This window comes from Corylus avellana, chromosome 4 (assembly GCF_965113065.1).
Source record: "Corylus avellana chromosome 4, dhCorAvel1.hap1.2, whole genome shotgun sequence".
In the NCBI taxonomy this organism is placed as follows: Eukaryota; Viridiplantae; Streptophyta; class Magnoliopsida; order Fagales; family Betulaceae; genus Corylus; species Corylus avellana.
In genome coordinates, this window is record NC_142493.1 from 16,365,872 (window position 1) to 16,377,628 (window position 11,757).

The following is an 11,757-nucleotide window of genomic DNA, read 5'->3' on the forward strand; positions in this document are numbered from 1 at the left end:
TAACCAAAGAAATGAAGGTTCCTAAATAAATGGGGGACATCACACTGACATACGTATATACATACATGGGTGCACAAAACACAAAAGCATAATCCACAAAATACACTGTCAGCGCTACTATATCAACTCAAATATATTAGTTTTCCCTATTTTGGAGGACAAGACTTGAAGAAGTTAACAAGTAATTCCATACAACTATCTACCAGTTTCACCATTCTTTCCAAAGGCCAATGTTCTTCAAAGCAGATGACATCCAAATTCACATCCTCAATTTTCAGTTCCTATTACCAACTACTACTAACAAATCAATAGCACAAGCTAGTGTACAATCCCTTTCATATTCACAAGGTTTACATTGGCTTTAACTGAGTGTACGGTCATCAAACATGTAGACGGTAGCCTGTTCCTGCACAACTACATTGTCTAAATTAAGTCCAATCATCAAAGCGGAGAAAAAAAAAATTTAAGGTTCTCAATATAGCCAGCTATTATATTTTGGCGACCACAAATGTTATTACTTGAGAAGTAGCATTTTTTTCAGTTTAACTAGTGTTATTTTCTCCCAGGTTCCGCTGCAAAGGATGGAAAGCACAGCAACAAAACAATACAAACAGTGGTCAACAGTAGGCAATACATACCAATTTCCATTGTTTCAATTTAACCGAGGAGAGCCGGACTCAGAGCCATAGACAGATGCGTAAGACATTGTGTCTTCTTTCGATATGGCCACAAAGTTCAGTGGTGCGGTAGACAACCTTCTCATTTCCTTGAAATATCCATTTTGGCGCCCAGAGTAGGATCTAGGGGTGAGGAGCTCTGGAGTTCCACTTCCAACGGAGTTACGACGAGGTGTTGGAGTCATGGATCCATTTCCATTTGCGCGATACCCATTCGGCTTCCTAAAGCTGTTACTTTTTCTCGGACTAGGTTTAGACCCATAAATGGATTCCTTCTCAGTGAGGAGTAGATCATGCAGCTTCTTCTGGTCCTAAAATGCAAAAATCAAAATGTCTACCATCATCTACAAGAAGCTCAGAAAAACTCAATACAGGACCATCTGGAAGCATACAATAAATATATCACACTATTTCTAAGCATTAGACAAGAATCTAGTCATTTTATCTCTGTTAATTGGCATCTTCCAATTGAAAGCAAATAGAACAAGGCATCTCAAAATTGCAAGAAGAGATTAATCGTCTTGTTTCGTAACTTACATGACCAATGAACACAACAGAATTTCAGAATGATGCATATATAACAATGAAAGTCGAGTTACCCTGTGTCTCCTCTTCTCCTCTTCTTTCTGTTGTCTGGTTAGTTTGTACTCCTCCAGTATTGATACCAACCGTACCTGCAAAAAAAGTTGACATACAAGTTTAGAGAGAAACAAACGTGACTTAGAAAGCAAATCCAAGAAAGCTCATATTACGTTTTGGAACTCACCCCATCATAAAGAAATAACATCTTTTTTTCATCTTCCCAGACTAGTGTTTTGTGTATCAGATTGTCAACAATTGCTGGAAAATTTAAGTGGTTAGCTCCAAAATATCGTGCAGCAACAGAAAAAGGGTAGCATCACTCAAGAATGCAATACCTGGAATTTTGCTTACAGTCACTCGAGCTCGTTCTGCTCGTTTAAGATTAATGTGAGCACCCCTCCCTGCATTGTACCGGTTCTCATCCTGTAATTCAACAAAATGCTCAAGGTAAAGAGTCCTGCTTCCATGACACTCCATCAGCTATTGCTTGTAAATCACGTCAGTCCATTTGAGTGAAGGTATTAACTTATAAGCTAGGTCCAAAAACAAAAGCAAGACGTGCAATATGAAGAAGACAACAATTAAGGAAAGAAAAGAAATCATCCAAATCCCTAATCTTAATTCTTTTCCAAATCAAGCACAAGGAGACACTCAAAGGACAAAGTTCCAGCTTACCAGATTGTAGTCCTCAAGCCAATTTTCCTCTTCACAGGCAGAAAGCCATCGGTCTATCCTATCCATTATTTCTTTTCGGCCCACAGCTTCCTCTTTTGATTTAACAATTTGTTCTTCAATATTCGCCAGAAGTTCAGAAGGATCCACAAGACCTGAACAAACAGAGCAAGGTTCGTATGGTACCATTGTATGTCCAAGCAAACAAAAAAACTTGCACACACATACACATACACATACATCCAAAATTATGGTGGGAAATAAAATTTCTTACCAGAATCTATCAGTGCACTGGATTTCTCAGCAGCAGTACTTGAATCAGGTTCAATATGAGTCATTCTACATATCTCCTCCAGTTCTAACCTCTTCTTCATAACAAGTTCCTTCATTCTGCTTGCTTTCAATTTAGTAAGCCTCTGCACTTCTGCTGATGCCTGTAAGAGACCGAAGAAAAACTTGAGAATTTATTTTCAAGAATCAACAAGTTAATAAAGAAAAAGAAAATTCAGAGTGCTTTTGGACCTGTTCAATAGTCTCTGTTGAAAGAACACCAAGTTCTGTAATTTCTGTGTCTGATGATCTAAGAATGGAAGTAATCCTTGAAAAGTTATTTTTCTCTTCCTTCGGGGAGTCCATCAAATTCCAAAGTTCAAACAGTGACGCTACAATATCTTTTAGCTGCATTTCCAAGCAAGCTTTTCAATTTAAATGCAAAGGCAACATTAACAATGACAGGTTATCTGCATTACCTTCAAGATTCGAGCTTTTCTTTCTACTTTCAACTTGACAATGGCCTGTTCTAGACCTTCCAAGGTGCTATTGCTGATATTTGTGGACTGTTCCATGCTTGTCCCATGCAAGCTTGGATGCACTTCACTCACAGTCTGCCCAAAATCCAAGCCAAGCATGCCGCAGAGAGAATGTACCTCATTCACATATTCCAAAACCTTATGAAGGCGGTCAGACTGCAGAAAGAAATGGGTATGCTCATAAATATGATACTATCAAATATGATTAAGATGGAAAAGTATATTCGCATCAGCCCCAAACACTAAAAATGCAGAGAATCTACTAACCAGTAATATAAGAGGTAATACCACAATCTTGAACTTCTCAAAAATCAAGAACCATATAAATTTTTGAGAAAACTTAAGAAAACCGCCCTGAACTTCTACTTATTTTGAAATTACTCTCCCGAAGTTCAAAAACTTTCAATTAAGGTATCAAACTTTTAATTTTTTTCAATTATCCCCTTATGTTAGGATTTTCCGTTAAATATTGTCAAAATTCTCAAAAGATTCCTTTTTTTATTATAAAAAATTGTAAAGATTCAGGCATTTATTTTTTTATAAAAAAAAATATTTTTGCAATATTTTTGCAACATCTTTCCAATATTTTTTATTGTTTTGTATAAAAAATCGGTACTTTGAGAATTTTGACAAGATTTAATGAAAAATCATAACGCAAGGAGGTAATTGAATGAAATTGAAAGCCCGATATCCTTAATTGAGAGTTTTTAAACTTTAGAGAAGTAGTGTCAAAACGATTGGAAATTCAAGGGCGTTTTGTGAAGTTTCCCCTAAATTTTGCACACTATTTTATTAATTATTGGAAAAATTACTTATTTAGTCCCTGAGATTTGGAGTTGTATCAAACTGATCCTATCCATAGTATCTTAAAGATAGAGGGTAAGCTATCTGTCCAAAAGACTCTGCTGTCAAATTGTTTTACAAAAACCGTTGATCCACACATGGATCCACATCACCAATTGTCGATTGATACGTGGCATAACTAAGAATTCTTCTAAAATTACAGTTTTATCCCCAAATTAAAAAAATAAATAAATAAATAGGGTCGTCACCAGGTGGAGGGCGGCCTCTCCTCAGAGAAGGGGAGCTGGTGGCTGACCCCTCTGTGCAGGGCAGTCAGCTGTCTTCCAATGAGGGAGGCTACCACTCCTCTCTTTTTTTTCTTCTTTTTTTTTTTTTTTTCTTTTTTTTTTTTTTTAAATTTGAGGATAAAACTATAATTTTTACAATGCGCTGAGCCATTAGTTATGCCACGTGTCAATCAAGGATTAGCTATGACTTTGATCCTCGTGTGCATCAACCATATTCCATCAAAAATGGTTGACAACAAGGACCAATTTGGATAGATAACTTACCCCATGGATCTTTAAGATACTTTTAATACCCCAAGAATTAGTCTGACTGACGGCAATCCATATCATGATGCAAGTACCCACAAGGGATTTCAAGATCCATTTCATCACATTATCTGGATACCTTCTCCTTTTGGAGAGTGCGAAGATGTGTCTGATATTCAGTGATCTTTCTTAATGAGAAGTCCTGTTCATCCAACGTTAATGAACTCATCACCGCATTGTTGACAAGGCTGTATCCAGAAATCTCCCCACTGATCTTTTCAATTTGTGCCTTTATATCTGCAAATTGCTTCATTCGCTCCTCTTTCTTCATTTTTAGGTCTTCTACCACTGGTGTAACAGATGCAAGTTTTTCTTTCAAGGATGCTGACCTCTTCTCTGTCTGAATCTGTATATTCACCATGAGATTCAGAAAAGGTGTATGACAATTCTTAAAAACTAGGAAATGATCTGATGAAGATATGGCAACCAATTGATTAACTAAAATACGACATTTGTCTGTTTTGACAAAGAAAAAGAAAAGGAAATACTTTATCAGTTCATATCTTTGTTGCCAAATTTTTGTAGTCGTGGTGTGGTCATAGCAAAAGGTGTAAGCACAAGTTGTTAATCCTTTCTCTTTAAAAGAAAGAACAGTGGAATTTATAATATTTCGCATTGCTATTTTGCTAATGAAGAAATTGTCCACCAAAATTATGTCAACAATTTTAAAAGACAATTAAGGGTAGTGTTGTCTCTAAGTAAGTCAGATGAATATATATATATATATATATTTTTTGATAAGTATATATATATATAAACACACAAGAAAATGGAACCAGGAGGAGAGAAGTATTGAAGGACCAGGATGGTGTCTCTATGTACTTTCATCATACATCATGTAGATAGATTCTAGGAAAGTTACACAATATACCGCTTGAATTGGTAACTGTACATATAAAGCATGAAATCATCCCATCAGCAAATGCAATTTTCTTTTTAGAAATTCTCTTTCTTTTGTTCTTTTATTTCTTGTTTGTGCTTTGGTTTTGTTTCATTTCCTTTTTCTTTTCTCCCTTCTGTGGAAGAAATAAAGAGCACCAGTCAGCAATATAACACCAGGTGATCTAATTATTCACCAATTCCGAATAAAGAGAGCCTACATAATTGGTATTCTTTGATTTGAATGAATTGTACCGTGATCTTCTAGCGAAAATTCATTTACAGGTCAAATCTGTTCCTAGCCGTATTGGATAAGACTACTTAGATACTCCCTAATAAACGTTGGATACTTCTTAAACATGTCTACTATTTGAAAATTGGTATTTTATTTGAAAACATTTCTAAATCTCGAATAAAATCCCAGGAAGAGTATCAGAAGGAAAGCCTCAAACCTTAAGATACAAACTAGGTCCAAGTAAAGAAGAGGAATATAATTGTATGATTGAAAAAAAAGGGGGAGGGGGGTTATGACATTGGTATTGAACATTTTAACAAGAATGATGCATATTCTTTCTGGATGTATGAGCTAGTGATCCATGTGCAATTTAACAAATTGGATATATATATATATATATAGAGGAGAGAGAGAAAAAGAGAGAGAGAGAATTTACAGAAATTAGCCACAAAAAATAAATAAATTATCAACATACAAAGGGCCTTGTGAAATTTAGCAACTAGTTTTAAGAAGATATAAGCTAGACACATTGCACCATTTTCAAACTCATAGCACAGCCCTAGCTTTAATCCCAAAATCAATTCATAGTCAACCCCAGTTACTACTATCCCGACAACACCAACATATATATGCTAAAAGATTTTGAATTAGTCTCAGCCAATTTGCTAAAATTCTCAATGCCATTACTAAAAATTTCATAAATCTTATATAGAAGGTGTTTAGTCCTATTGTTTCAAACTTGATACTTTCACTGTTCATAGAAATTTAGGAATGAGACCATCAACAAACATTTTTTTTTTTTATGTAAGTAATTGGCCCAAGGGGAGGAAGAAGGAGAAATTCGACCTAGTGACCTCCGCTTTATGAGGGGTGGTCCCAGCCGATTGAACTACTTCTCGAGGTTGACCATCAACAAACATATGAGAAAAGTCATAGGTATTTAATCAAATAAGGTGTAGTTACATATCCTTATCACCATTATAATTTAGGAGCCATGTTTTCTAGGCCTCAAACAATCTCTCGTAAACAAGAGCATTACATCCACACGGAAAAACAGTCTTGATCCCCACCAGAGAGAGCCTAAACCAGGGGATCAGGACTTCACCTATCAGTAATCACAGTAAATGGTACAGGTTAAAAAGGGGAAGAAAATATTCAGAACTTAACTACTCTGATTTATTCATACTTTAAAAGGCAGAAAAAGGCTAAGGCTAAAATTGAAAAAAGAAAAAAGCACAATAAGCAGAATGCATGGATGAAACATGATTATCATACCGGTGAATGAAGATTTAGTTCCCCAAGAGCAGCCATGAGTGTCGCAAGCTCAGCTTCTTTGGCTGCAACTGACTGGTGGAGGCGAGCTTTGACATTGGCAGCCTCCTCAACCTTTCTCCTGTAGACTTCCAAGCATTCTCTCTCCAACTCCAATAGCATGTGGTCTTTGTCTGCTTCACTCTCGCCAATGTCATTCCATATTTGCTGCTCTCAAAACAGTGGCAAAACTAATTAAGGAACTTTGATATGTGAACAATGTTACATCTCTTTCAAAAAGGAGAGATTGAATAGCTTACATGTAGATGGGATGTAAAAATTCTCTATAGACTAACTAAATTGAAAGGCACCAATCAAATGTAATCCAAGACCTAAACAATCAAACTCCCTTGTGAACAAACTCAATCAAAATTAACTCAACACTTGAACAGAAGCAAAACTGAGAAAGAGGACCAAGAAATTTATAGTAAATTAAGGTGAATTGGAACACCAATTTAATTCAACCTAAAACCTCAATGCACACCAACCCCATACCTAAATAAAATTCATCAAGTTGACAAAAACTTTTTATTTTTATAAGTAATCAAGATATCATTAAAAGCGTATGGCGCTCACATGCACATAAAAAGTACACATGAGGAAACACTTAACTAAAAGGAAAAATCAAGTTAACAAAAAGTAAAAGTGGGAAAGAAAATTATTCTTTAAAAAAAGTTAAAAATTGATACGAAGAAAGAGCAAATTTGTTACAGAAGTATTTCGTAAACCACAATATAAATTTCATTTATCGACCATTCCTCTAAGCGATAGGAAGGCAACAAAACCTATCAAAATGTAGATAATAAAACAATCCAGTTGTTAAAGAGATTACTTAAGAAAAGACCAGTTAATTCAAACCAATCCCAACCCATATCTCACAAAAGAAACCACAAAATGTGTACAAAAACAGAGACACCAGCAAATGGCATGATTCAACAATGAGCTTTGTTGAAGAAACATTTAAAAAGATGGAGTAACTCATTTGAATAAGAAAAACCAACCTAAACACATTATGTAACACCCCACGAAACGTAAATGCAGTAATTTTGCATAATCCACATGGCGCTACTACTACTACCATAAATACGCAGCATAATTTGCCATGTATATTTTTTTGAAACCACAACTCATTTTATAAACTGTAAAAAGAACACCAAAGCTCTAATATAAACATAACTTCATTCATTTATAACTTAAACACTTGTTCTATGTACAATCATTAAGTACATCATACCGATCATTAAGAAATTGTTACTCTGCACAACTAAAGAATGGCATCGCTAATGACTAAACCCCAGACCTGGCTGATCTTTCACCAAATCCAATATGCCTTAAAAGCTAAACCTTCCCCAAACCCTAGGGGCAGTAGTCTAGATGACTGTTGGGCTTCTCCATGCCCATTGCAGCCATATTTGTAAATTTAGATGATTCTACAGGTGAAAAAGGTGAGTTCATGGCCCAATAAGCAAATTCCTCCAACCAATATTGTGTGTGACGTGAGCCCCCATTTACTTTAAAACTTCTCTATTTTTTTTTTTTTTTTGTTTTGTTTATCAAGTCATTTAAAATACAAGATGGCCAAACCAAACCTTTCTTTCACAACAAATGCAGGGTTTTTGAAAACCATCGCAACAATGCACTTTTGCGGAAACGTCAATGTAAAACACTTTTCTTAACATAAAAATGAGAGAGAGACATTTAAACCATAACATGCTCATGGTAGATGGTACAATACATATTCATAATCTGAAAACATATTATTACTTCCCCACCTAACACTGGGTCATTAAGCCTACTCCTCCACTTAACACTGGGTCATCAGGCGTACTCTCCCACTTGACATCGGCTCCTTAAGCATACTCCCCCACTTAACACAAGGTCGTCAATCGTATTCCTCCACCTAATACTGGGTCATTAAGCGTACTTCCTCGCTCAACACTAGGTCATTAAAATTCTCATTTCAATTGAAACTTTATTCTTTATAAGACTAGTCTTTCAATTTCATTTCTCTTAAAACTTTATTCTTTAAAACTAGGTTTTCCATTTCATTCTAATGCTTATACTTTCTCTGAAAACTTTTCTTTAAATTCATTTTCTTGTAAATCATGTAAAGCACAGCGTAATCATATAATGGCATATGTAAAATACTTAAAAAGTGGGGCTCATAATCACAAGTAATGCATGTACATGATGGTAGCAGTTCATGACAAAACAAGTTACGTTGTTGGTAGAAAGCTTTACTTACAACTTTTGCTAAAACCTTTGCCTACTTGTTCAACCATATCACATGTCCGTCTGCATCAAATTACGTTTACTCGTTAGGACTTACTTTCATTTGGAAACCCTACCTTAAACAACCTTTTTTTCCCTTGAAAAACCCTAACTATTCAAATCTGGACAGTCCCGTTCGAATGGAATGTGAATGTAGTTGCAAACGGGGCTCTTTGAAACTAGATTGTTCAAATGCGGTTCGAACGCAGCCTTTATCCAAGGCTCTCGACTACTACCTCAGTCGAACGCCACTTGTGCCGTTTGAACGCAAACGGCAATGTGCAAAAACTACACCTCAACGTGAAAAACTTACTCAAAAACTTACTCCACCTAACCCTATACAACCAAACATGCATCTCAAAGGCCTTTTCTAAAAACCCCAATTTCCCATACTTCTCTAACTTTCTCCAAATCATATCTCAAACATTACAACAACCACAATACTTCCATTTGATCAACACAACAACTACAAAATTTCAAAATTTACATCACAACACAACTCCAAATATTTCACAACATCAAACAAACCCTAAAACATCAAATACTTTCCAAAACACATAGTCTTGACTTTAAAGCTTCAAAATTTAGGGCACCAAAGCTTTTAATGCAAGCTTAACAAGCTTTTCTCAACTTCATCAACCAACAAATGCACAATCTATGAATTGAAATGAGAAATGAAAGAAAAAGTGTATAAGAAAATTATAACTTCGAGCTTCTCTTCAACCTTCCGTTTGAACGAAACACTCTGGTTCTGAAATTTTTTTAAAGTTTATCAACTTTGGTTTTAACCCTTAATTGACGCAATGCTTAATTAGACAATACTATGTACATGGCAGTAAATCAGGAATAACTTTCACTACGAGAATCAAAATCGTGCATATGACCCCAATCCGAAAAGCTCTTTTCAGCACGCACATTGTGTCACCTAGCTATGCTCTGTGAATGCCGTTTCCAGGCCCAAAATCTACGGTTATCCCCTCCAAATCACTATTTTAAGTTATTTCTTGCCCTTTTTAAGAAATAGTTGTTTTCTTTGAGGCAACTAGAATTTTCTTTCCCTTATTCGTGATTTCCTTTCACTTTAAACATTAAGTTTGTACTTACTATCACACGCTGGTCGGAACGTTCTTAGTTTCTGTACAGCTTAATTTGTTATTTTATTTCACTTTCTTCAAATTTCTAAGTTCCTTTTAACTTTTACTCGTCCCTGTGTTACACATTATGATACCGAAAACATTATGATCAATTCTTAATAGTTACCCACCAAAAGAAACGGGGTTCCAAAACTGTAGCTTATAGAATAGTTAATTTAGAAGTACAAAGACAAGCCCTGTTTCCCCTACTAGTTTTAAAAGAAGCAGGGAGACCATAATTCATAGCTCCACTAGACCCATTATTAGACATTTCAAAAAAGAAACAATCGATGCTTTCCTTTTAGACAGAGCAAAGCTAGCACAAAGTCGCTGAAAACCCCATTATTCCAACAAGAAGTAAAAGAAGAACAAGACGCCAGCCTTTTAAAACAACCAAAAACCAAAACCCAAGTAATTTTTTTTTTTTTTTTTTTTTAAATTTTATAAAACGAAGAAAGAAGGGAAAAGAAAAGGAGAACACAGAAACGAGACAGAGAAGAGAGAGAAAGCAAGAAGAAAAGAAAAAAGAAGAGAAAGATGACAGACCTGAAGCTCCCTGAGCAACGCATTGCAACTAGTGTTGGTACGGACACTGGTGGTAGGGCTCCCAATCCCAATCGTCAGCATTTTACCACTGATCTCTCTCTCTCTCTCCAACTAGAAGTTCAAGAAAACCCAGAAAGCTCTTTGTTCTTTTGATGGTCTCTAAAGTAATAAAACGCCGATAACAATGCAGGAGAGACAACCACCACAGCTTCCCAGAAACCTCAAACACAGAAAATACTTAAAATAAAAACCCAAGAAGAAAGAGAAAGCAGGAAAGTAGGTGATGTGGGTTTTTATGCTAAGTCAAAGAGGGAAGGACCAAGAAACCCAAAGAGATATTTGGGTGTCTCCATTGCTCCAAACAACCTCCGCTTCCCTTCAGATCTGAATTATTTGCACCACACCAAACTCTGTTTTTTCCACAGCAAAACAAAATAGTATCAGGAGGAACCCAACGTGACGGAAATGAGAGAAAAGAACTTGGAGGCTTAAAGATGGAGTCAGTGGTAGAAAATCATTGTCACTGGCATTTGTCTTAATTATTGGTAATATCGAATATATGTGGAAATCATAAAGGAGAAGGTTAAGCAAATGCAAAGAATGATAATGGTATTTTAGAGTTTGGAGGTTAGGCTAAAATGCGCCCATTGCAGCTTAATAAAAGACAGAGAGAGACAGATAAAAAAGAGAAGAAAAAGAAAATGGATCTGCGCACATTAGCCAATGATTTCTTCTATATTCTCCCACTAGGGTTCTTTTTCTGTGTATATTGAGTACTGTGTGAGTAGAAATGGCACAGTGAAAGAAAAAATTCACATGCGGGGACCGTCTTGTCGGCGCGTGCAAAGGTTTTCGTGTTAGCCCAACTGGAGGACTCCACATTCCACAAAGAGTCATATGACTCATATGTAGCTGTTTGACGTTGAGGTTTGATTTTCCCCATTAATTCCTTTCTTTTATTGCGGATTCTTAATTTATTTATTATTTTATTTAGGGTTTAATATCTTATTGTTCATGTGGTTTAAACTCTTTCTGTTTTTTTCAGTTTAGGTTGCATGTAGTTTTCATAAATACAGATACCTTTCTTAAAATTTCGTCCAAAATTTAACGAAATACCGCATCAGCACTAATAAAAAACTAACATTTGTCATATAATTAAGTTTTTGAAGAAAAAAAAAAATCAAAAATTATATTTTTTCAAAAAAAATAAAAAATTGAGGCTAGCCGTAGCAACCCCCTTGGCTG

General features: G+C 35.6%; 1 protein-coding gene across 3 annotated transcripts; it reads right to left on the minus strand.

Annotated features, from left to right (window-relative positions):
- Positions 1-11,219, minus strand: LOC132177675 (65-kDa microtubule-associated protein 6). Of its 3 annotated transcripts, none has more exons than XM_059590103.2 (12): positions 10,513-11,219; positions 6,527-6,730; positions 4,217-4,483; positions 2,681-2,896; positions 2,454-2,609; positions 2,206-2,365; positions 1,935-2,086; positions 1,595-1,682; positions 1,444-1,517; positions 1,277-1,351; positions 639-988; positions 1-400 (listed from the first exon to the last, which is right to left on the minus strand). In XM_059590103.2, exons 1-11 carry the CDS (start codon positions 10,591-10,593, stop codon positions 653-655), a joined length of 1,809 nt encoding a protein of 602 aa, XP_059446086.1. In that variant the 5' UTR covers positions 10,594-11,219; the 3' UTR covers positions 1-400; positions 639-652. The 3 variants fall into 3 exon arrangements, with proteins under 3 accessions (XP_059446086.1, XP_059446085.1, XP_059446084.1); XM_059590102.2 differs by having other exon boundaries at positions 1-414; XM_059590101.2 differs by having other exon boundaries at positions 1-406; positions 10,513-11,218.
- Between the last annotated feature and the right edge of the window lie 538 nt (positions 11,220-11,757).